This window comes from Talpa europaea, assembly GCF_964194135.1.
Source record: "Talpa europaea genome assembly, chromosome: X".
NCBI lineage: Eukaryota > Metazoa > Chordata > Mammalia > Eulipotyphla > Talpidae > Talpa > Talpa europaea.
The window spans coordinates 63,006,019-63,032,605 of NC_140081.1; the positions used below are offsets into that span (position 1 = coordinate 63,006,019).

General features: G+C 46.1%; 2 protein-coding genes across 2 annotated transcripts; both read left to right on the top strand.

The window, feature by feature from the left end:
- Positions 1-6,218: 6,218 nt before the first annotated feature.
- Positions 6,219-8,795, top strand: LOC311187225 (G-protein coupled receptor-associated sorting protein 2-like; the record flags this gene model as incomplete). Its single annotated transcript, XM_084258521.1, has 2 exons — positions 6,219-6,353; positions 6,498-8,795. 2 exons carry the CDS (start codon positions 6,219-6,221, stop codon positions 8,793-8,795), a joined length of 2,433 nt encoding a protein of 810 aa, XP_084114647.1.
- A 13,895-nt stretch (positions 8,796-22,690) lies between these two features.
- GPRASP3 (G protein-coupled receptor associated sorting protein family member 3) lies at positions 22,691-24,409 on the top strand (the record flags this gene model as incomplete). Its single annotated transcript, XM_084258967.1, has 1 exon — positions 22,691-24,409. One exon carries the CDS (start codon positions 22,691-22,693, stop codon positions 24,407-24,409), a length of 1,719 nt encoding a protein of 572 aa, XP_084115093.1.
- Between the last annotated feature and the right edge of the window lie 2,178 nt (positions 24,410-26,587).

The window sequence follows — 26,587 nt, forward strand, 5'->3', positions numbered from 1 at the left end:
TTCACAAATATTGGCTCAAATGTATTATAGGCTCAATTTCAAAAGGCAAATCTATAAAACTGCTAGAAGATAACATTAAAAGATCTAGATAAATTTGGGTTTGGAAAAGACTTCATACAAAACACCAAAAGTGTGATACAAGAAAGAAAATAGCAATCACTTGGACTTCTTAAAGATAAATCTGGTCTGAAAAATACTTTTTTTAATTAAACTTTTAAATTTTCTTATATCATTGTTCATTTTTATACAATATTTTATTTCTTCCCTCAGGTGTAGTCCCCACCACAGCACCCATGAACCATCACCATAGTCCCTTGTGCTCTTCCCTCCCCTATTTTGACCCATCTCTCTCCTCCACCCCTGCTGTATGCCTCGAGTCTATAGTTTACCTGCAAGTTTCTCTCTCTCGCTCTTTCTTTTTGACCCTTTGTTCAGTTTCCCTATATTCCTCCTAAAAGTGAAACCATCCAATATTTTTTTTTCCTTCTGACTTGTTTCACCAAGCATAATCCCTTCCATGTTGCTATGAATGGTGTGTTTATCTATTTTGATTGCTGAGTAGTAGTCCATTGTGTATATATACCACAAATACTCTGTTAAGTGAATAAAAAGACAAACCAGAGGTTGAAAGGAGCGCTTTGCAAAATAGACATCTGATAGAAGACTGGAATAAAAAATATACTAAGGACTCTTAAAACTTAGTAGTAAGAAAACTATCAATCCAATTAAAAAATGAGCAAATAATCTAAACAGACACGTGGCCAACCAACATTATGCAGATGGCAAATAAATACATGAAAAGGTGCTCCACATATGTCCTTACGGAATTGCAAACTGAAGTAAAAAGAACCAAGATAAGTTAGATGGGGAAAAATAGAGCTGTGTCAACAGTGATTGACGGGCACAAATAGTAGACCATGTGCCTGGTATAGGCAAGAAATACGCTGCTGTGGAGGATCATGTGTGTGTATGTGGGAGGCTGGGGACAGAGCTCTAGGAATTTGGGTCTACAATTTAGATTTCAGGAGCAAGTCAGAGTTACGCAGATGCAAATAGAAGCTCTGGGGAGTTCAGTCATAGCTGTTCTCATCTATTACACTGGAATCCATTTTAGGAAGAAGAGGGGGGATAACATTGGTTTATAACATTGTATATGATTTAGAGACACAGGGTCTCCACTATATAAAGGTATAGAATGACGGGGAGCTAGACAGGTGCAGCAAGTTACTATGCTCACACCCACTTACCAAACACCCACTTACCAAACACCCATTTCCCCATAGTGTAAAGTGGGGCATTTCTCAGTTCAATAAATGTTAATCAGTTAAGAGTGCAATTCATTTTGAAAAATGAATTGACAATAAATTGTTCACCAGGTATTTCAAAGTCAAACGGTAAAATCTATCAACTAGTGGAAGAGGCACTCCTTTGTCACTAAATAGTTTGGAATGAAGATTCTACCTCTTGCGGAATTATCAGAAGAGCTTGTGCTGGTATGATCTTGCAAATATCTGTAAACCAGTATGATAAGAAACTATATTAGAGCAAATCTACATGTAAATTTAAGCACCACAATGACAAAGATCTCTTTCTATTTTGTATTTACTGATTGTCCATGCTTGAAACAAAGTAGAAACTTGTATTTGCTGATTGAGTGAAAGGCACCAGTTTAAAACAGAGAAGTAGTAGTTCAGGGAAGGCACAGAGATTCTCACACACCCACAGGTCCCAGCAAAGCACTGACTCCTTCAAGCCTGGCATTCCTGCAAGAGAATACTGTGAATCAAAGAAAAAAATCAAATCCACATTTCAGCTAAGGCCATTTTAACAGCACGGTAAAAGTGACCTCCCTCTGAAAATTGACCCCCACTGGCTTCAGAACTGTTTAGTGTCCAGATGTTTTCCCATCACCACCTTTTGTACAGTGATAGTGAAAAATCTAATGGCAAAAAAGCCAATAAAAATTCATAAGAACAAGGTTCCCTTTTCACTTTGGAAATCAGTGATTTTCAACAAATGGGGACATTCCTCAAGACACAACTCAAAGACCATTGCAGATATCTCTTTAGAACACAGAAGAGGACTACTGGGGAGGGTAGCTATAGTGGTGAGAGATTAGACCCCCAAATGGATCCTCCCAGGGACTAAAACTCAGTTAAGGAAAGTCAAAGGGAATGCACTTGAACAGGATGTGAGTGGAGTCACTTCCTACTGCTGCTGTAACAAATTACCAGAGACTTGGTGGCTTAAAACAACAAAGATCTACTCTCCTACAGGCCTGGAGTTGGGAATCAGGAAAAGGGTCTCACTGGTGTACTATCAAGGTGATGGTAGGGTTTCAGTCCCCTGAGGTTCCAGGGAGAATCCCTCCAGCTTCCAGGTCTCTGCCTGCATGCATTGGCCCCAGGCTTCCTTTCATCTTCAAAACCCACACTGGACCGACAAGACTTTCTCATGCCACTTCACTGAGTCTGACACTTCTGTCCACTCTTCACGTCGAAAGGACCCTCGTGAGTGCATGGGCCAGGAGAATCCAGTGTAGTCATATTTTAAATACAGTTGATTAGCAATTTTAGTTCTATCTGCAGCCTTAATGCTCCTTGGCCAGGTGGCATCACATGTACAGGAGGGGCTCTGGAGAACAACAAAGATCTATTCTGTGTGGACACCTTTGGGGGGCCTTTCTCCTGCCCTCCACAGTGAGGGTGGAATTTCATTGGGGTTTGAAATGGGTAGCAGGGCGAGCGGGCTCTACTGGACCGCAATTGGCCTTAAGACAGTTGCTCTGTTGGCCCCATGGAGTGCACAGAAAGGAGGGCCTCAAGGCTAGAGGAAGGATGTGGGGGTGAAGGAACCAGCGGACACAGACCCACCGGGTTTCTGTTTGGGGAAGTGGAGGCATGATGGGACTTTCTCCAGGGAATGAGTGGGAGAACTAGACAGGGGTGGCAACCGGCTGTGAGTCAAGCCAGTTCTAGCGCCGCCACCATCCCACATTGTCAGAAATCCTGAGAGCTTGAGTGTGAGGGCAGGGGACAGAGTAAGTGAAGAGGAGGCAGGAGCAGCCCTCCCTGATTGCTGCCTGGGACTTGGCTTTGGGGTGACAGAGGGAGGACTGTATGATCTGGTGCCGGTTCTGAGGGAAAGGCCCTGTTTCTGGGCCCCTGCGGGGACCAGGCAATGGCAAAGCTTGCCACCCTTCAGAAAAGGCAGAAACAGTGTGGCCGCTACAGTGGCTCTTGGCACAGAGCAGAGGTTGGTTTCCTGGGCTTGGGGTCTAGGTTGGCCTTCCTTTGGAAGAGGGGGAGAGGTGAGGCCTTCAGGGGAGACCTGGCCACCTTCATCCCCTGGGTGGCCCCAGGAAGCCATGCAAGAATTGGGAGGGGCAGCCCAGAAGTTCAGGGGTATGTGGCCTTCAGGGGGCCCTCCCCTGCAGCCTGGGCCCTGTGTCCTGAGGGCCCCTCCCCCAGGAGCATCCAGAAACGCAGGGGAAAGGGGTGCCCAGGGAGCCAAGGGAGGTGGGCAGACCGAGGGCAGTGAGCAGTCTGGGGGTTCAGGGCCACACTGAGGGGCTCCCTGGTATCCATCCGCTGCTCTTCCCCCCTCCCCGCAGCCGCTCCCCGTCCCGCCGCGGGTCCCACCGGGCTGGGGGCGCCCTGGCTGGCAGCGCCAGCAGAGTAAGGGTGAGGGGCGGGCCGGGGTCGCCGCGGGGCGCGGGGCGCGGGCGCGTGTCCCCGCCCCTCGGGAGGGGCCAGGTGGGTGTGGGAGGGGGCGTCGAGCCGTGGGCGCCCGGCGTATCCCTCCGCCCCCCTTCCCGACACCCTCGCCGCGCGGTTGCTGCGGCAGCCTGCGCAGCCCCTGCCCAGTGCGCGGCCGCGGCGCGGAGGGGGCGCCTGTGCCAGTGCGAGCGCGGCGAGCGGCGCGGCGGCAGCGAGGCGCGGGCGGAGAGGGGGACCGACGGCCCGGGCGCCGAGCGGCCCAGGCGAGTGGGGCGTCGCGGGGGTGGCGGGCGGCCCCGCCGTGGGCCGTCTGAGCGGCGCGTGGCGCTTTGGCAGACGGACCCGGAGGCGGCGGTGGGAAGCGGTGCCCGCGGGAGGTGCGCGGCGCCGGGGTCCCCTGGCGAGGAGGCGGCGGCGGCCGGCGCGGGTCTGGCTCGGCGCCCTGAGGCTCCCTCGGGCGACCTGACCGCGAGCGGCGTGCGCCGCTGCGCAGCCCGCTGTCCAGGCCCGGGCGCCCGCCCTCGACGGCGTCGGTGCGGGCCGGGGCCCCGGGGGTGGCGGCTGCTGGAGAAAAGGTTCATCGGAGCGGGAGCCGGGTCGGGGGCGCCTGGGCAGGGCGGAGCAGGGCTGCGGTGGATCTGGGGGGATCGGGAGGGAGTGGGTGCCCGGGTGTTTGTGCCTTTGGTACCCGATTCTGGACTTGGGTCATGGGGCTCCGCGTCCTGGGCGCTGTCCCTTTCCACAGACACCCCCTTGATACCACAGTCTCCTGTCTGCGCCTAGGTCTGGCGCATTCTGACAGCCTTCAGGGTGCTACTGTAGAAGAGAGGCTTGAAGAAAAGAAAGAGTAAGAAAATGGTCAACATTTCTGGAGGTGTGTGGGGAAGGGGTGGCGGGTGGGCAGCAGCTCCTGATGGAGACCTGAATCAGGGTGGGGTGACTGCGACCAGAGCAGGTTAGGTGTCATATTATATTTCCACAAATGCCCCTCTCAGCCAGCTTTCTATTTCCTTCCCTTCCTCCTTTACTTCCACCCAAAATTTGGTGTAGTATAAGAGGAGTATTGGATGTCAGGGTAAAATGGAAGTTATAATTACTAGTATCACTGCACAACCTGTTTTCTAGAACATGCTCGCCCTTCCCCCAATTTATGCTGCGCAAGACAGAGGGATGTGGTACACCTAGTGGTGAATCCTCAGAATTGGAGACAGGAGTGTGACGTCAGGAGAGGAAATTGCTATCTGGAATCTTTAAACAGAGAGCCTAAATTAAATGATAATATGTTACATGAGTATTCCTATCCTTTCTGTCATCTGTTCATCAAGCTCTCAGTTGGCACCATTATTTCCTGGCTGTCTTACCTTTTCATCTCTTTGTCCATAGGCCTGCTTTAAGACTCCTCACTTCTGCAAGGAAGGAAAGGAAGAGAAGACTGGCTCAGCTCTCTGGAGGTTGGTGTGAAGAGGGGCAGTGCAGGGGGCAGCTGCAGGGTAAGAGCATGCCTGGTGTCTTTGATCCAGGTGGGTCAGGGCCTCCCCCACTTCTCCCAGCCCTGCCAGATGTGCACGCTGCCTCCACAGCCCATGTGCGTTTTCTCCAGGCGCTATTAGGAATATTGGGGTAGGTGTTGTTTGGGCTGGCTATGAGTTGAGGCAGTGTGTGAGCAGGGACTGGGAGGCAGGAAATGCTAGACACGTTGGACCCATAAATGGTAAGAGGTGATATTTGCGTCAGGAATCAGGATACCTGCTTTGCTATCTACTAGTAGTCAGATTTCATTTCCTCCTGTGTGTTTACTTGTCCCTAGGACGGGCTGCCCTCTGCTGTGTGCTTACTACCACCGGAACAAAGAAAGGAGGGGGAAATTGTACCCCATCAGTGCAGGTTGGTATGAGCGTGGGTAGACTTTTGGGTGTGGTAATGGAGGCAAACCCAGGTCCGAGGGCGATTAGGATCTAGTCTGGGGGCTTCTCAACCTCTGCCATCATCTGCACACTTTCCCACCATCCCCACCCCTGTTATGTAGCCGGCTAGGCAGTGGGGCAGCTCTGGGGTTGCAAGGTGTGGACAAAATGAGGGTGACATACACACTTGCTAATAGTGCCACTATTCCACCCAACATTCAAGTCCAGGCCCTGTGTGGGTTCCTGCAAGGGACCACCCGGAAGAGACTCAGAGCCCCATGTCGTTTTCTCCCTAGAGCCACTTCCAGCTGCAGCTCAGTTGATGTTGGACTTGCTGCTGACCCGCCCTCAACAGGTCTGCACCCATTCTGGAACCATCCATCCTCTCTGAGATTGCTTGTGCCTCATCTTCTCTCTGTATTGTTGGCTGAGTTTGGGCTTGAACAGGTGACTGACTGGCTGCTGAAGTGGTGATTGGCTCAAATTCTTATTTCCAACTTGAATAATTGAGCAATCCGAAAGTGAAGAACAAAACTGTGATACATCTGTGGTAGAGACTGAGACTGGTATAGGGGTATCCTCTGTAGTTTGAACCATGACTGGGGCGGAGATTGAGCCTGGTGCCCAGGCCAAAACTGAAAAGAAGCCTGGAGAAGAGGCAGGAGGTGGGGCTGAGAGAGAGAATGAGGCCCCAATGGTGGTCAGACCCAAGGTTCGGACCCAGGCTCAAGTAATGTCTGGGGCAAGGCCCAAAACTGAATCTAAGACTATGTCTGGGGCAAGGCCCAAAACTGAGGCCCAGGGAAAGACTGGAGCAAGGCCCAAAACTGAGGCCCAGGGAAAGACTGGAGCAAGGCCTAAAAGTGAGGCCCAGACAATGCCTGGGGCAAGACCGAAAACTGAATCCCAGGCAATGTCTGGGGCAAGACCCAAAACTGAGGCCCGGGCAGTAGGTGGAGCTCGTCCTAAGACTGATGGCAAACCAATGCCTGGGGCGAGGCTCAAGGATGAAGCTCAGGCTTGGGCCCAGACTGAGTTTGGGGCTGAAGCCATATCACAGACAGATGGTGGTTCCCAGAACAATTCTGTAACCTGGCCACTGGTTAGTTCTGAGTCTGGGTCAATTGCCAAACCTATGGCCCTATCTGTGGATAGAGAACTGGTCAATGTGGATTCTGATACCTTTCCTGGCTCCCAGGTTCAGACAGTAATCCAGCCCTGGTTTGGTTCTGGGGAAGAAGCTAATATGGGGTCTTGGTGCTACCCCAGGCCTAGGACCAGAGAGGAGGCCTCTAATGAGTCTGGATTTTGGTCAGCAGATGAGGCCTCTACGATATCTTCTTTCTGGGCTGGAGAAGAGGCTAGTATCAGGTCTTGGCCCAGGGAAGAGGCCAATACAAGGTCTCGGCATAGAGCTAAACATCAGCCTAACCCCAGATCCAGACCCAGATCCAAGCAAGATCCTTATGTTGACTCCTGGTCTGGATCTGAGGAAGAGTCTGGCAACCCATTCTGTTTCTGGACTGGAGAAAACACAAATAACTTGTTCAGGCCCAGAGTCAGGGATGAGGCAAATATCAGGCCCAAACTTAGGGCAAAGAGAGAGGACTTCTTTGAATCGGAGTCTGAGGATGAGTACTATAAGGAGTCCTGGTTTCTACCTGGAGAAGAGGCCAATAGTCGATTCAGGCCCAGAGATAAGGAAGCGCCTAATAATATCTTGAAGCCCAGGACCCAGAAGGATGTTAATAAAGGTGATAGGGTCAAACAAAAACCCAGGTTTGAGGAGGAAGTCATTATTGGGTCCTGGTTCTGGGCAGAGAAAGAGACCAGTATGGAGGCTGGGGCTTCAGCCCTCTGTGAATCCAGGCCAGACACTGAAGAGGGGGCCATTGGTGGGTCCTTGTTCTGGAATGAGGAAAATTCCAGTTTGGGGGCTGTGGCCAGAGAAGACACCCGGCCAGAGTCTGAAGAAGAGGCCATATTTGGTTCCTGGTTCTGGGACAGGGATGAGGCCTGCTTTGATCTAAATCCCAGTCCTGTGTACAAGGCTGGTCCCAGGTTCAGAGATTCAGCTGAGGAGGAAATTAATGCTTCATCTAGGCCACAAACCTGGGAAGAGGTCACTGTTGAATTCAAACCTGGTCCTTGTCATGGGGTTGGCTTTCCATCCCCAAACCCCTTTAGAATTCCTGAAGAAGCAGCATCTGTATACACTGAAGTGTTTGAGGAAAAACCCAAGAATGTGGAACCTACCCCAGAAGGGGAGGAGCAGGAATCTTTGCTTCCACCTGATCAGCCTGACCCTGAGTTCCCCTTTCAGTATGATCCATCCTACCGGTCAGTCACAGAAATTCGAGAGCATCTTAGGGCCAAGGAGAGTGCAGAGCCTGCCGATTGGTCCTGCAGCTGCATACAGTGTGAGCTTAAAATTGATTCTGCAGATTTTGAAGAACTCCTTGTGTTAATGGACAAAATTCGCGATCCTTTTATTCATGAAATATCTAAAATTGCAATGGGTATGAGAAGTGCTTCTCAATTTACCCGAAATTTTATTCGCGATTCAGGTGTTGTCTCACTTATAGAAACCTTGCTCAATTATCCTGCCTCTAGAGAGAGAACAAGTTTTTTGGAAAACATGATAAACATGGCCCCACCTTATCCCAACCTAAACATGATTGAGACATTCATGTGTCAGGTGTGTGAGGAAACCCTTGCTCATAGTATGGGTTCTGCTGAGCAGCTGCTTGGATTAAGGATGCTGAGACACCTCACTACAACTACTGATTATCACTCACTGGTTGCCAATTTTATGTCTGGGTTTCTCTCCTTATTAACCACAGGCAACGCAACAACAAAGTTTCACGTTCTGAGTATGCTGTTGAATTTGTCTCAAAATGCTAAGGTGATAAAAAAGCTATTTAGTGCCAAAGCTCTATCAATATTTGTGGCTCTTTTTAACATACAAGAGAAAAATGATAATATTCAAATGGTTGTTAAAATGTTTCAGAATATCAGTAATATTATAAAAAGTGGAACAATGGCCTTAATTGATGAGGAGTTCAGTCTTGAGCCACTTACTTGTGCTTTCCATCAATTTGAAAAGTTAGCTGAAGAGCTACAAGTCCAAATAGACAGTCAAAATGATTCTGAGGCAGGACAACCAAGCTAATGTGATTAACTACCTGCCTCTGATCAGCCTTATGTTCCCAAAGAGCCCTGAGTAGTGCTTTGGTGTTCAGAGTCTGGTTTGATGTTGTAACTTACATTTTTAATGCTGATGTTAACTTTGTCCAATTCTTGTTTGAGCTGGATAAATTTGTGGATGCCAAATGAATATTGGAGCTGAAAACGTATTTGTTGATACTTGTCTTGCTGTCCAGATTGCAGTATTTTTTTCGTATTGAGCTTCTAAAGAACTGAGTCGCTTGTGTAAGCTACCCTGCTATTCGTTGTTTAAACATATGGTTCTCTATTTGAGTCTGTGTTTTCAATAAAGTTCTATGTGAAAGTTGACAGAAGTCACCCTTCTTCAGTTTATGATCAAGGCTCAGTACATTGTGTGCACTGAAAACATTGATAATCAGTAGGACAAACATACCCTCATTGCAAAATCCTATTTCTGAAGCTTAAGAAGGAAGAGCATACTGTCAACAACTTTAGAAGAGAGACCCACTCAAATGGGTCACAAAACAATAAGATAAGACATTTGTTGTTAAACCGTTCTTGGAAGTGAGCGGCAGTGGTGTGAAGAGAAGTACGTAATTGGAAAATCTGCCCCAATAGCATGGATGTACCCTGTCTGTTTGGAATAGGTGAGAAAAGGTCAGTGAGGATGCAGTTGAAATGAGGTCAGTTTGGAGAGCTAAGTTAGCCAAATCTGCACATCTGCAACTCATAGTACAGGTGTGCTTCACTGCCACCTGAAAAGAGAGAGAGGATAGCACACCAATTAAATAGGAAGAGGGTTACCTTTGTGATCCTGCTCTGAGGAGAGTGTTAAGGAAGTACCATGCAGCTATTAAAAAGGTGTATCGGGCCTCCCTGGTGGCGCAGGCAGTTGAACACCACACTGTGAGGCTGTCCACGGCCTCTGCAGCGCGGGTTCAATACCGGCAGGCCGGCGAGAATCCCACATGGCATGGCAGACCTCTCTTGTCTCGCCTTCTGCTCCCCTCAGCAGTGTATTTTGTCAGTCTGCCTGTTCTGTTCCCCGCTGTGTCTCTGGTGAATCCTCTCACCTTCCCGCACCTCTGGCCTGTACCCCGGTTGTTGTATAAATAAATAAATCTTTTTTTTAAAAAGGTGTGTATAAATTGGCTTGAGATGACACTGATGCTTTTATATTCAATGAAACAAGAAAGGGACACTCGTGGAAATTTAGACCCCATTTTTAAAATGTGTGTAGACAGACAATTTCTATGCAACTTAATGACTTTCTAAGAAACTATATCACTTTATCTGGAATAAAATGTGCTAAAATTTCTTTCAGAGACAGTCATTGCGGAGACATAAAAATGAATGACAGGTGTTTTTCTTTCAATATGCTCACATCTATTGCCACAAATTATAGGTGGACATGTTGGAAAGGACAATTATATAAAGGAATATAAGTGTAAAAAGGAACTTTTAGAGATAAAATCATTTAGGAAAGTTGGAAAAAGTTGGAAAGGAATGAGACCTCAGAAAGACTAGCTTTTAAAATCACTATCTGAAATACTGTAATGTTATCCAGAAAGAACAATAAATCTAACCACTCGAATGTCTAGATTACACACACACACACACACACACACACACACAAGCGCGCGCACGCGCTTCAAGAAAATGTCACCATTGTCCCTAAGTCTATATTACTCTCTTGATTGTATAGCGATGACTTTTTTTTTATCTGACTACTCCATTCAAAAGATAACATTTCCTTTCACAGTGTCAACAAAGTTCTGTAGAATGGTGATGCTGCACAACATTATGAAGGTACTTAATGCTACTGAATTTTACACTATAAAATTGTGTCTTATTTTTTTTTTTTTTTGCCACAGTAAGTAAAAATATATACCTTAAGACAGAAGAATTGTAGAACTTAGGGGTCGAGTTAGTTTGGAAAGAATGCAGACTTATGGGAAACACAGCTGTTATTTTTGGAGATGGGGAATATGTTATTTCTGTTTTGTCAGGATGCTATTAAGTTTCAAAAAGGTAAAATTATGACTCGTGTGAATTAGCAGTCAACATGTGAAGGATATTTTCAACACAATGAACAGCTAAGATGAAAGAGTTGAAGGAGATAGTTGTGTATACAGTATACTTAATGGGATCATAAACAAAATATGGGTATATTAAATTTTGTACACAAATGTTAGGATAAAATTACTGGGTTATATACAAAAGTGGTTAATATCTTAAGAACAATACATTGTAACCATTGATGTTATTTGTTCCACTGGACATAAATCATTTCCCTAATATTTGGAAAAAATACAAGTTCGCATCACTCTCTGAATTGAAAACTTGCTCTGTCAATAGGAAGTTAAGCCCAGTACTGCACTGAAAGAATATTCAGTAACCTATGTAGTTTTTACAGTTTTGTGTAATTGTCCTAACACTGCAACATGCTGTTCCCAACTCCCCCCGCCACAAGATTCTAGCAAGCAAAGTTTGTGGAAGTAGGGCAGAGTGGCCGTTTTACCTCCCTTCAAAAACCAGTACTGTAACAGAGATCATCCCGATGCTGGGAAGTGGCTTTTGAACATATGATTTGCTTATCAATATTTTCCAAGACCCGCTATGTGTTTTAATATTTGAAATATTATATTTAACATTTAAACAGTAAATATCAATGTATATAATTTATAATATACATTCCGGGCTATATAAGTGTATGGCTTGTTATATATAAATTTATAATTTACATTTGCCATATGAACCAACTACGTAGAATATTAAAACTACTATATATCACTATATAGAACAGAGCAGCGGGAGGCTGCGGGCTGCGGGTGCTGCGGCGGGGCGGCCGCGGGGTCACGTGGGCCGACGGCGGGTCACGTGACCCGCCGCTCGGGGCGGGCGCCGAGGTGTGTGGCCCCGCGCTCGGACGGGCGGCGCCGGCACCTGGCGACCGGCCGGCTGCCCGGAGAGGAGCGGGAGGGAGCTTGGGCGCGGGGGGGCGCGGGGGGGCGAGGGGGGAGCGCCTGTCCCTGCCGCCCGCCCCGCAGTGCTCCTCTGCGGCGGCCAGAATTGCGGCGTTTGTTGCCGGAGGAGCCGTCCCTCGGCCAGCGGCGAGCTTGGCGCGGCTCTGTTGGGTCCTGGAGCTCGAGGGGCAGGGAGTCCGCCTGCGGGAGCACCGCGGAGAGAAGCGGCGGCAGCTGTTGCAGGAGGTGGGTGCGAGGCCAGCAAGCGGTGTCCCGGGGCGGTGGTAGCCGAGACTCCATCCTGGGGCAGGAAATGCCTGGAAGCCGCCCGCTCGTCCCGGTTTCCTCGCGCTCCCCCCTTCCTTCTGAACGACCCTTCCCCCACCCCAGACTCTCCTCCCGGCGCCGCAGGACTCGGCGTTGCTTTTGGGGCGGGGGGGATGGGGGCGGAGTGAGGTAGGGGACGTGGACGAAGGAGTGGGGATTGCTGCCCAGGGATGCAAGCGAGGCCTGAACCCCAATCTGGCCAGCCTTAGGGAAGGGGGTGGGACCAGTGGATTTCTCACTGGCATAGCGCCAAGTTTCTTAACCTCCGGGACGATGCCTGGATCTCCTCCCAGGCGGCGGCATCCGGGGAGGATCAGCCCTCCTTGTGAGTTTCTCAAAGGGCCTAGGTCCCATTGTTCTGCGACAGCTCCCTCCCTTCAAGGGACCTGAGAATCTCTGCTCCACCTCACTCTTCAGAGGAGAGTCATTCTGGAAACCACCTGCAGAAACTGCTTTATTGCTAATCTCATGTTCCCCTCTGCAGACTCTTCAGTCTTTCTGGTGTTTTGCTCTCCTCTCCTTACTGAGAATTTGTTCCTTTGGTCTCCTCTGAAGTAAAAACCTCATCACTCATACTGTCTTTTTGTATCTGCTCCCTTTCTGGATAAATGTCGTGGGTTATCTCATGTAATAAATATCAGGGCCTGCTCAGATGTCACTTCACCTAAACTATTGCTGCCTGGTGATAAAAATAGAATGGATTTGTCATCTCTCTAGTCATGAATGAAATAATGTATCTTCTTACAGCACAGCTGGACTGTTAGCACATGGCAACCATCCTTCCCACACCCACTTTCAAAAGAGCAACCTTCAGTGGAATCTCTTCTATGAAATACTAACAGCTTCCCTATGGAGGGTTTCAAGGGCCTGTGCCTGTCCATACAATTCCACCCTTCCATCTCCTGACACATTTTTCCAAGAAAGAGCCAGGACTACAATGAGATGAGGACTCAGTTTAAGAAGGCATTCCCTTTCAAGTATCTTAGGCTAGTCAAGCCTGCCTCCAGTTTGCCTGCACTCACACCACACTGGACAACCTGCTGTTTCCCAACCCAGCTATACTGTGTACTTGAATACTTCTTTTTTTTTAAATATTATTTATACAAGAACTGGGGTACAGACCAGAGGCACGGGAGGGTGAGAGTATTCACCAGAGACAGAGCAGGGAGCAGAACAGGCAGGCAGACCGAAAACACTGCTGAGGGGAGCAGCAGGCACGACAGGAGAGGTCTGCCACGCCATCTGGTTAACTCCCTAGCTGGCAGGGAATCGAACCCACATTGCAGAGGCTGTGGACAGCTTCACAGCGCTGCGCTCAACCCGCTGTGCCTCCTGGGAGGCCCCTTTGAATACTTCTTTACCTTTCTGCATACTGTTCCCTCAACCTTCATGGTGCTTACAACCCTTTCTATGCCTTTGGGAACCATATTCATGCTTTTCGGTTCAGTTCAAATGCTTGGGCCAGTTTGCTATCTTTCTGATTCCCCTGTCTTTATTCTTTGTCCCTTGGTAGGAAGTAATTCCTCTGTTGTGTATACTTACTCAGTACTTTTTTTGCCCCTACGTTAGCATTTATTTCTTTGTAAAGTGTACTGGAGTCATTTTTTATTAATAAGAACTATTGTTGAGGGACGGTTATCACAGAGGAAGAAATTTGGGCTCTGGAAGTGTGAATCAAACTTCAGTCTGACCAAAACACCTTATCTTTTACTACTTGTAGTAGTAATTATTATTAATGTTGAGATTTATTAAGTACTCTGTATGTACCAAATACTCTTCCCAGGGTTCTCGATATAGAACTTATTTAATCGTCACAGCTAACATATGGTAGTTACTGTTGTTGTCTCCATCCTAAGTGTGAAGAAGGTGTGGCATAGAGGGTGAGTAACTTGGCCAACCTCACTAAGTGGGTTAGAAGAGCTGAGCTTCAAAACTTTGTAGTTTGAATCTAGAGCTGGCGTACATCATCACTGATGCACATTTTATTCCTCTGGTGCTAATTATCACTAAAAGCTGCCATCATCACCGTCACTAACTTCATCATCAGAGTTTCTGTTCCTTACACTTTGTAGCAGAGTACTTTATTCTTTGTAAAGAAACTTAAACCTAGAGTGTTGTTAGCCTCTGACCCATATCTCCTTCCCCCTGTGTATTAGCCTACTCCAGCTTTTCCTTCCCAATTTAATAATCCCTCATTTTTCCTACTCTCCTACTGTATCCTCCAGCGCCCACTCCACTGTTATGACAAAATCCCAGCACTGTGTAACTCCCAGATACCTACCGCTTTTTATACCCACGTTAGGGAAAATTAACCCAATTCCAATCGTTGATACTATGAATTTATCTTTCTCACCCTCAGTACTATCCCCCAAAATGAAAGTAGATAACTTCTGTTGTTTTTACATTATGGCTATTTCACTAGGGTGTACTTTCATGTAATAATTCTCTGAGTTGCCACTGAGCTTATCTATGAGATCAGTTATTGTAATGTACCTCTGAACCCCCTAGATAAGTCATGGTTTGGGTTTTCTGCCTGAAGCTTTCCTTTTCATTCTGGAGCCAAAGCCAACCACAGTTGTCAGCTCTCTAGCAATCCATGAAGCAAGGTGATCAGCATCCACACATTTCCTTTAACATGGAAACATCCATGTGTTCTGCATCTGGTTTTAAGAGGCAGGTACTCACTGATAAGCAGAAGTCAGGAACTCGTTGAAGAGTTGTTCTGTGCCTGAGCATACATATCATTCTTTTCCATTCTTTTTCTGCCATTCACAAATACCACCTTCTGTGCTAAGGCTGGTAGTGTTATGGCTGCAACTATTCTAGGAATCACGCAACCTTCTAAGAAAGAAAAGGTGTCCATTTTTTCAATGACCTTATGTGTGAGGACGCTTTCCTCAGAATTCCTTGTGTAGTCTCAATGTCTCATTGAGCAGAATTAGATCACAACCCCTTCCTGATGCAAAAAGTACCTAGACCAAGCAGGCTCACCTTGGATGTGGGAATAGCCTCCCTGTGATACCAGACTATAAGAGGAAGGAGAGATACTTCTATAAAAGTGGTATTGTTTTAGTAAGGAGTTATGATAAGCAACAGAGTATACAAAGCACTGAGGTTACAGTGAAAAAGAGCATGGTGGTGATGGCATAGCAATTATGACCTCTAAAAGCCACCAGGGAGTTTCCATCTGACCTCTCCTACTTTCCCCATAATATGACGACATCACAATTTTAAAAGAACTACGAAGGCCTGACATATGCAGGCCTTGCGGATTATCAGATAGTTTCCTCATTTAGTATACATAGAAATCCTGCAAAATAGTTATTACCAGCCCCTTTGAAGGATGAATTAACCCAGATATAAATATGTACCATTTCCAAGGTGACACAAATAATTAGTGGCAAAGGCTATTCAGACTTCAGACTGCCTGGCTCTGAGGTGTGGCTGAGTACCAGACTAGAGCCTGGAGGAGAGAGTCCAGTGCTCTAAAACTGCTCACCGTTAGCCGGCAACTGTGGGTAGCAGTGGTGGTGCTGGTGGGGGTCAAAGAAATGACTTTTGTCTCCTAGAGTTAAGTCATACTTACACAGACCTCACCATGAAGAATTTAGAGTCAGAAGTTTGAATTCTAATCTGTACTTCAGGTTAAGAATTGGGGGGCTGAGATGCCAGATTTAGGGAGCCACATAAATTTTCTGTACCTGGGAGGGGAAAAGTTAGTGTTTAACTAAGTTCTCAGTGGTAATTTTATTCCCATACCTGAAATTTAGCTGAAAAAAGAGGACAAAAGCTATGTTTACTGATCTTTAGCTCTACTCCATTACCATGCATAGGCCAAACTTCCAGTTTAAATTCAGACATGGAAAGAGCGTGGAAGCCATTGCTCCTGTACTTACAACCAGAAATAAAGATAAACAATGGCATATTGGACCCATCAAAAACTGTAGTCACAGGACAAATGACCATCCCAGAACCTAGAGAAAAGACAAATCTGGAGAATCGCAGTCTGTCTCATCTTACATAGAGCAGAAACTGCAACAAAAACAGGTAAGAATACTTACATGGTAATTTTGATGAATTGCTGGAGACTAAGTGAAATAGTATGCAAGTGAGAAACCCCACTGGGACCTGAAACCTTGGAAGTTTTGAGTTTTACTCCAAGAACCACAGCAGGTTCTTACAGTGAGGAGCCCAGAAATATCCCCTCTTGGCTCAGGCAGTGGGGAAAGTATACTCTTGTGAAATACACACAGAGTCTTCTCCATAACAAAGACCTACTCTCTAGTGGAAAATACTTTTCAGAGCCCTATTCCAGCTGAGGGAAAGGCATTCCTTCTCTCCATCCCACTCTGGCCTTCCACATAAGGGGGAGAAGCTGAGAAACATTAATGACAGTCACAGACTAGGGATACAGGCCCTTCAAAGACTGGAGTTTAGTCATAAGATTACAGAACACTTTTTCTCCACATATTATCACCATGCTAGCAAGTCTCCAGTGTAGCTAAAATTGTTGCAAGACACAAACATTCTCCATGAGAAGTAATTATGGAAGCCCAAAGTTAAGAGGGGAGACAAAAATAACATGAGAGGAATTTGAACACTCTGACACCTATAACCTACGAACATTAAGCACAGCCCAAATGATAATCATCTTAACATAAAACCTCTCACTAAAGGTTTATTTACCCAACACATCAACCAGCTTTTAACATATAAGGCATGCTAAAAGGCAAAAAGCACAGTTTTAGGATAAAAAGTAAGCATCAGAACCAGACTCAGAAATAATGAAGATTTTGGGGTTTTCAGGGCATTTAACTTAAGTATGACTAATATGTCATTGGCTCTAATGGATAAAATAGACAACATAGAGGAACAAAAATACAGAATCAAAAGTAAATACTAGAAATAAAAAAATACTGTAACAGAAGATTGAAGAATGCCCTTGATGGGTTCGTAGGTAAAGTGGACATAGTTGAGGAAAGAGTCAGCCAGCTTGAAGATAAATAGAAACTTCCCAAACTAAAATGCAAAAAGAATGAACTGTGGAACAATTCCAGAAGGTGCAACAGCATAGTTGAAATACCAGAAGGAAAAGAATGAATCTGGGGCAGAAGAAATATTTAAGTAATAGGCTGAGAATTGTCCAAAATTAATGAGACACCAGACTACAGATACAGGAATTTCAAAGAATACCGAGCTGGATAAATAAAAATGAAAACCACACCTAGGCATGTGGTGCAAATTATAAAAATCAAACACAAGGAGAAAACACTGCAAGAAACCAAAGGTGGGATGGATGGGATGACTACAAAAGGACAAGGACAAGAATTAAAGTGTATTTCTCACCAGAAACCCTACAAAGAAGAAGCGTGAATATTTAAAATATTAAAAAAAGAAAAAAAGACCAACCTAGATTTCTGTGATCATTGAAATCCTTCAAACATGGAGAAATCTTTTGTCAGACAAAACAAGAACTGAAAATATTCATCACATGCAGACCTGCCCTGTAAGAAATGTTAACAAAAGTTCTATAAAGAAAAGGAACAATAGTTAAACAATATTTAAAGCAAACAATTATGTAAAAAAATAAATAATTGAAAAAAAGGAACAATAGGTTCCTTTTTACAATTACATAAGGAAAGGGAGAGTGTGAGAGCAGGAATAAATGAAGACATAATTCTAGTACTCATCATCCTTGTCCATCTCAGTGTGTTAACAAATATTCTCACAAGTGATACCAAGGTACGGTTTGACCAAGCCAAAAAGGAATTTTTACTCATTCTGAAACCAGTATTTTTAATATAGTCCACCAAAAGCACTCAAGGATCTTGCCTATAAAATCTGATGTATTTTTATAAGTAAAATGTGAAGAAAAAGCCATCAGAATTCTCATACTTGTTTAGAACAAAAACACATAGGCCTAAATCAATTATGCTAATCATATAAATATGTTCTCATTGTAAAACAGTCACACAATATGGGGCTTATTTAGAAAAAAAAAGGGTAAGTTATTCTTTACTGCACACACTCCATTCTCAGAGATAATCCCTTAGTGGTTTGGTGTGGACACATGCTTTTTATTTAGATGTTTATATACATCTATGTACATACACTAACAAAGCATACTTTTTCCAGAGAAAGAATTATGTATTCTATAATTTGCTTTTCCTTCCACTTAACATATCTGGAATTATTTCTACATTGTTATAGCTAGGATAAAATAATGCTGTATATAAAAATATATGTGCAATAGTGTAATCTTTTCCTATTGACTGACATTTACTTTATTTACAATTAAGCTACTATGAGCAATGTTGTATTTAAGGAAACCTCCTTGTTTGTATATACCCACAGTCTTATATTAGTGAAAGAAACTCATCAGAATTTGTAGGCTCAATGTTTTTCAGAGTTAAGATACTATACTATAGTTTTAATACTGTTACCCTTTAAGGATAGTAAAACAAATGTTAAGAATCATTAAAATGATTCATCAAAAAGTGGAGTGAGAAGTAGCTGAAACTCCTATTTCTCTTGCAAATCAAATGTATTAGTGTGTCAAATTGAGGGGTTTCTCCAAAGGGGTACTTCCCTCTTGTTTCCTTTTCTCCCCTGGAAAACTAGAGAGCACATTTTCTGTGTAGTACACTCTGGGCTAAGCCTTGGGGTTATAGACATCAAAGACCTATATGTGGCATTGATCTGCAACCAATAGAGGGTACCATGGAATTCTTGCCCCTCAATGACACCTCACTTCTTTCAAGTATTCACTAGTTTGTCTTCTATGTGTAGAACTGAGGGACAGGCTGAAAAAAGGGTCCTGTCCTCCCTGGAACTGACAGTCTTAACCCAAAATCTCTCCTCCCACTGCTTGAAAGGAAAAATCAAAAATTTTATGTATACACATTCATTGGGCAGGATATAGCTGGTGACAGAAAAGGAGAAATAGTAGGTAGGCGCTGCTTGAGGAAGTGCCTGGGCAGTGTCCCCTTATTTTAAAGCAATGCAAGAGGAGCCGCCCTCCCTGATTGCTGCCTGGGACTTGGCTTTGGGGTGACAGAGGGAGGACTGTATGATCTGGTGCCGGTTCTGAGGGAAAGGCCCTGTTTCTGGGCCCCTGCGGGGACCAGGCAATGGCAAAGCTTGCCACCCTTCAGAAAAGGCAGAAACAGTGTGGCCGCTACAGTGGCTCTTGGCACAGAGCAGAGGTTGGTTTCCTGGGCTTGGGGTCTAGGTTGGCCTTCCTTTGGAAGAGGGGGAGAGGTGAGGCCTTCAGGGGAGACCTGGCCACCTTCATCCCCTGGGTGGCCCCAGGAAGCCATGCAAGAATTGGGAGGGGCAGCCCAGAAGCTCAGGGGTATGTGGCCTTCAGGGGGCCCTCCCCTGCAGCCTGGGCCCTGTGTCCTGAGGGCCCCTCCCCCAGGAGCATCCAGAAACGCAGGGGAAAGGGGTGCCCAGGGAGCCAAGGGAGGTGGGCAGACCGAGGGCAGTGAGCAGTCTGGGGGTTCAGGGCCACACTGAGGGGCTCCCTGGTATCCATCCGCTGCTCTTCCCCCCTCCCCGCAGCCGCTCCCCGTCCCGCCGCGGGTCCCACCGGGCTGGGGGCGCCCTGGCTGGCAGCGCCAGCAGAGTAAGGGTGAGGGGCGGGCCGGGGTCGCCGCGGGGCGCGGGGCGCGGGCGCGTGTCCCCGCCCCTCGGGAGGGGCCAGGTGGGTGTGGGAGGGGGCGTCGAGCCGTGGGCGCCCGGCGTATCCCTCCGCCCCCCTTCCCGACACCCTCGCCGCGCGGTTGCTGCGGCAGCCTGCGCAGCCCCTGCCCAGTGCGCGGCCGCGGCGCGGAGGGGGCGCCTGTGCCAGTGCGAGCGCGGCGAGCGGCGCGGCGGCAGCGAGGCGCGGGCGGAGAGGGGGACCGACGGCCCGGGCGCCGAGCGGCCCAGGCGAGTGGGGCGTCGCGGGGGTGGCGGGCGGCCCCGCCGTGGGCCGTCTGAGCGGCGCGTGGCGCTTTGGCAGACGGACCCGGAGGCGGCGGTGGGAAGCGGTGCCCGCGGGAGGTGCGCGGCGCCGGGGTCCCCTGGCGAGGAGGCGGCGGCGGCCGGCGCGGGTCTGGCTCGGCGCCCCGAGGCTCCCTCGGGCGACCTGACCGCGAGCGGCGTGCGCCGCTGCGCAGCCCGCTGTCCAGGCCCGGGCGCCCGCCCTCGACGGCGTCGGTGCGGGCCGGGGCCCCGGGGGTGGCGGCTGCTGGAGAAAAGGTTCATCGGAGCGGGAGCCGGGTCGGGGGCGCCCGGGCAGGGCGGAGCAGGGCTGCGGTGGATCTGGGGGGGTCGGGGGATCGGGAGGGAGTGGGTGCCCGGGTGTTTGTGGGGGCTCCGCGTCCTGGGCGCTGTCCTTTTCCACAGACACCCCCTTGATACCACAGTCTCCTGTCTGGGCCTACATCTGGCGCATCTGGCAAAAAGCGACCTGTGCAATTGTAGATTAGGAAGACTCCAGAAAGAATTATTTACCTCCCTATTAAAACGGGGTTGTTTCATTGCCTTTCATATTTAGATTTTGCACCCAACTTAATGCAAGCAGAAGACAGACTGAGACGTGTATCTACTTTTACACTATGAGTCCATGTAAAAGGGGGTGGGTGGTGTTTATCTACCTTTCTCACTAAGATTGTCAATATCTCAGCCCACTATACTTTGAGGTGTGGGAGTGGTGGTTCAACATATAGAAAAGAAAGCTTTTTGAATGATCTACTTAAAATGCATGAAATTAGTCTGTGCCTCAAATTGCTGCTTCTGGAAACCCAAGCCCCATCCACCCCTCACAGCCCCTGGTGCAGAAGCAGTCAACGCAGTTTTCATAGACTTCCTTATGGTGGGTACCTGAAGAAAGAACTGTGGCAGCAGAACACATTTATTTAATTTCGAGGGGGTATTAAGACCTGTGTTCTGGGTATCTGTCCATTAACCCGATATATTTTTACCATTGTCAACATATTTTCTTGGTATTTTGCTGAATGCTCCTTCCTTTCTCTGTAGGGTGTAACTTTTCCAGCTAGAGGGCTATTTGCTCGGAAGGATAACATCTCTGGAGGACCCCTGCTGTGTAGGCAGACTGGCACGGAGGTGAATGAGGTAAGATCTATGTATGAGAAGAGGGAGAAGAGCAGGGACATGCGAAGATGGTATTAAAATAATAGTCCCCATTATCTTCCCTACCTGCTTTCTAAATAGTTGGCTGTGTCGTACTTCCCACTCTTGGGTCTCATACTTCTGTTCAGGGAAAGAAGTATAGCATTTCCTGGGGAAATGACTGACTTCAGAGTTGGGAGGAGGTATAATTAGACAAGGTACAGGTCTTAGGAAATTGGGTAGGAAATCATTAGGGAAGAAGAGACAGGTGGGAGCCATTTAACATGACCTTAAATAAACAAAAGTATGTTATAACCCTTGTCATGGGGCATTGGGCCATCTTAATCACTTCCGTTTTCTCTCTTCTGCCTTTTTGTCTATCCATAGGCTTGTTCCTTTATAAGTTCCTGTTGAAATCTAAGTGTTGCTGTTCACTACAAAAACTGTTGGAATCCTAGGTGAGTATGAGCATGAATAGTTGATTGGGGGTGGGGATTGGCTGTTGGCAGGTGGGTGAGGCCAGATCATCTCTTGGAGCCTTTGTCTTCCAACTCTCCGACACCTCTTCCCTCTCATATGTGTATAGGAAATGGAGGTGGGGTAAGCCAGGATTGTTCCTGTAGGGTAATTGATTGATACTGGGGCAGAAGTGAGGGAAGCCATGAGGAGAACCAAGAAAACCAGAAGTGTGCTCTACCCAGAATTCTGTATCTGAAAAGGCAGGTATTGGGTCTGGAGATAATAGTGTATAGCTAGCTACCAAATAATCAAAATTTCAATTTTACCTATATTTTTGTTTATAGATTCTGCCTGTGAGTTGGCTATAGGACTGATCAACACTGACAAGAAGGAAGGAGGAGAAAGTTGCACCCGATCAGTGCAGGTTGGTGTGAGACCTACTTGAATAGACATGTAGAGTGTAGTGATGTGTGCCAAAGGGACCTGGTGCTACTTAGCTTCTTCCACTCTCAGCAAGCTTTCCCATCACCGCTTCTCCTATGTGATCCAGAGAAAGGAATAGGGTAATAAATGCACAGGACTTTGTTGGGCATTAGCGGGAATGTGGAAGGGATTAAAAGAGGTGATGGTATTTTCTATTTCACTCCTACCACACAGTCCAATTCTGTTTTTGCATGCTCTTCTGTGTGATTGTCTGTATAGAGAAGCACAGTTGGAAAAGACTCAAAGCCCATTTCCTTCCTCCACTTCAGGTCCATTTCTAGGTGGCTGTGGTGACCTTGGAGTGGCAGAAGGTCATCACCTTCAACAGGTCTGCACTCAGAAGCCATCGTCTGCTCTCAGCCTGGGTGCTTCTGCCCTCTGTGTCACTGACAGAGGCAAGTGTTTGGAAAGGGGTCTGTGTGACTGCTGAACTGACAATCGACTCTCTGCTCTTGTTACCAAGTTTATCTCTGACAAAGAAAAGGGTGTTAAGACATTGATCAAGACCAAGACTGTACTGTACTATCTGTATAACTGGGCTTCTACCATGGCTGGGTCTAAGAATGGGCGTAGAAACAAGGCCAAAAATGGCAAAAGGTCTGGTGCACAAGCTGAAGGAGAGAAGGCAGCCACTGGTGTAGTTAAATCTGGAGGCAAGAACCGGGCTAAATCAACAGCCAAGTCAGGATCTCAGCCAAAGGCAGGGGCAGAGATGAAGGCAGTATCTAAGAACAGGGTTGTTACTGAGAAGAAGAAAGGGGGCCCAGCAGATATCAGTCCCAAATCCGAGGACGAGGTTACTAAAATGTCCCGGTTTTGCTCGGTGCCTGAGACCCATACTGAGTCCAGGTCCACACGTAAAGAAAAGACTGGTATTGATGCCTGGTTCTGGGCTGGGGAAGACACAAGTGTTGGTTCCTGGTTCTGGAATGGAGAAGAGGCGGGTAATCGGTCCAGTGTTAAGAATGAAGGTAAAGCTAAGGATACTGGTCCCCTGTCCTGTGCTGAGAAGTCGGAACCTGCGGTGGGGGCCAGCTACAAGGCTAAGCCAGGAGCGGAGGAGGAAGAAGAGGAGAATGTTATTGGTAACTGGTTTTGGGATGGAGATGAAACTAGTTTTGACCCTAATCCTAAACCTGTGAGCAGGATAATTAAGCCCCAGCCTGTCGATGAAATTAATGAGAAAAATAGGCCTAAAGACTGGTCTGAGGTAACAATCTGGCCTAAAGCTCCTGCTGTAACTCCAGCAGTGTTAGGATTTAGGTCCCAGATCCCATCTGAGATAAAGCCACCTTCTTATATTGTCCTGGCCTCAGCTGAGGAAAATCCTCATTCTTTGCCTGTAGCAGGGGCAGCTGCAGCAGCAGCAGCACCACCATCAACATCAACATCAGCGCCAACACCAGCACCAATACCATGCTCTTCTAGGAGCGCTCCCTCTGGTGCTCAGTCTGTCCCTGAGCACCCATTTGGTTCTGACCCTTGCATCCAGACCATAGAGGAGATCAGACGCCAAATCAGGATCAGGGAGGTGAATGGGATTAAGCCATTTGCTTGCCCTTGCAAAATGGAATGCTACATGAATTCAGAGGAATTTGAAAAACTTGTTACCTTACTTAAGTCAACTACTGATCCTCTCATTCATAAAATAGCTCAAATTGCAATGGGCATCATTAATGTCCATCCATTTGCCCAAGAGTTCATTAATGAGGTGGGAGTAGTGACACTTATTGAAAGCTTGCTCAGTTTTCCTTCCTCTGAAATGAGAAAAAAGGCTGTGATTACTCTCAATCCCCCTTCTGGAGATGAAAGACAGCGCAAAGTTGAATTACATGTTAAGCATATGTGTAAGGAAACCATGTCTTTTCCCTTGAACTCACCAGGACAGCAGTCTGGATTAAAGATTCTAGGGCAACTGAGTACTAATTCTAACCATCACCACATTGTTGCCAATTATTTCTCAGAACTTTTCAATTTGCTATCCCAGGGAAATCGTAAGACCAGAAATCTTGTTTTGAAAGTACTTTTGAATATGTCTGAAAACCCGGCTGCAGCCAGAGATATGATCAATACAGAGGCATTAGCAGCATTAAAACTTATCTTTAACCAGAAGGAGGCAAAGGCCAATCTTGTTAGTGCTGTGGCCATATTTATTAACATAAAGGAGCATATCAGAAAGGGCTCAATTGTAGTGGTTGATCACTTGAGTTATAATACGCTCATGGCCATCTTCCGGGAAGTTAAAGTGATTATTGAAACAATGTAAAATGAGCCAGAAATAAGAGAGAACACTTGGATCAATCTCCGAACTCCAGTAAGGTGTCTATTCCAAAAGCGCTTTGCATAATGTTTTGATTATTACAGTGTGCACATTACAAATTACACCTTTAACACAATATTACCTGTGACAGTTCCTAGGTTTAAATTAGATAATTTTGGAGCTATCAAATGAATATTACATTGTGAGGTGAATGTATTTGTTCACTTTTTACCTTGTGTAGGTTTAGAAGCATTTTAATATTTTACTTTGGAAGATAGTGAACCAGTTCATCAAAAGTAAGCTAACTTGTTCATTAGTACTTGCTTAGATGTTTTGTGGCTTCAAATGGCATAAAAAGAAAATACCCTTGAGCATATATATATATATATTTAATCTAACTGCAGAAATAAAGCATATGTACACAAAAAGATGACTAATAATGCTTAGATGTATACCTACACACTCACTGCCAGTGGTTCACTCTACATGAAAGAGGCAGACATTGCTGTGTTTAATGAAAAAGGGATTACTGTTTTCCCCCTATTCCACCTGCATCGGTCAACTCATTCTACAACACAACAATGGCCCTGAATCTCAGATAAAATGTATTGCTTATTTTCTTTTGCCACTACATTGATAGCTTAAATTGCGTGGCTATTTTATTTATGTCAGTCTTTTCAAGGAAGAGAAATGTAGTATGTTTATGGAGGAATCGTTTCCTGAGTACCTGCTCTGATGTCACACACTATTGGCACTGTATTTTGCATGTTTTTTTTTTTTTTTCTCTCTTCTCACAATGATCCTGAGTTAGGTACTGGCATCTTTTTTTAAATTATAACTTGTACTGGGTGCCTCTAGTGAGAACTAGGTAAGTTAAATATTTTCCCGAAATTCACACAGCAAGCAGATGGCATAGCTGTTTTGCCTGACACCAGAACCCACTCTTGAACGTTCCTTCAAGGCTCAGTTTGATTTTAATGATTCTGTTTTGCTGTAGATAATGTCCCTGCTAGGACTTGCAATTCTTAACTTCCTCCAAATGCACATGTCCATTACGTATTTGCTGACTGGGACTTGGGAAAAATCTGGGATGAGTATATGGATTTGATCTGGCAGTATCTGAGAAAGAGTAGGCGCCCCAAACTGTTGACTGAGTGAGAAAGATTTGGAATCATTAGCAAGTGAAACTCACTAATATAGCTTGCCTACCTTTTTCAATCCCAGTGTACTTTTTTTTGGTCAAAGAACTAGAATCATTCTATACATTGTTTCATACAGTACATTTTAAAAGACAATGGCTTTCTCCTTACAAAATCATACCTTGATTTTTTTGACTAATATTTATTCTCCTGTGTCATATGAAAGTCTAAAGGGCTCTACCTTTTACTAGTAAGCTAGCCCACTTTGTGCATTTGTACCAGCTCAAACTGTGCAAGATAAAGTAATCGGAGAAATTTAGACCTAGAACTGCAGCTTCATCAACACAGTACAGGAGAATTAGGAGAGAAGCTGCTGCCTCAGACTCTGTGATGGTGTTTCTTGGAAGTCCGCTCCATACAGAAAGCATTGCCAGCACTTTAGGGCAATGGCTGTGTTCTCTAAGACTCATGGTAGGAATTACAACACCTGGTCTGAACTGAGGAGAATGTCTAAGTGTGAAAATGCTTTGAGATTTTTAAGAAGTTAAACAAGATCATACCGTAAATACGCCTTGTAACTTGCTTTTCCCCCAGTAACTGTATATTGTGAACATCTTTCTATGTCAATAAATTGGCTTCTACAACGTATTTTGAATCACTTACTGCTTTTTCTGGGTTAAAATTTGGTGTGTAGTGTCATAATCTTGAAAATGTGCACAGATTTATTACTTTGCAACAATAGGACGATAGTGTTGCAACTTAACTTTTCATCTTTACTCTTACCTTCTCAATTTAGTATTACATGGATCTGCTACACATTTTTTATTTAATAGCTTTATTGAGGTATAATTTATGTACATTAAAGTACATATTTGATAAGTTTTGACATGTATACATACACACATGAAGCTATCACCATAATTAAGAGAGTGAACATATCTATCACCCCCAAAAGTTTCTTCATTGCTCCTTTATAGTCCTGCCCTTCCATTTCTCCCTGTCTTCCCACCCCAGACAACTAAAGATTGGATTTCTGACAACATAG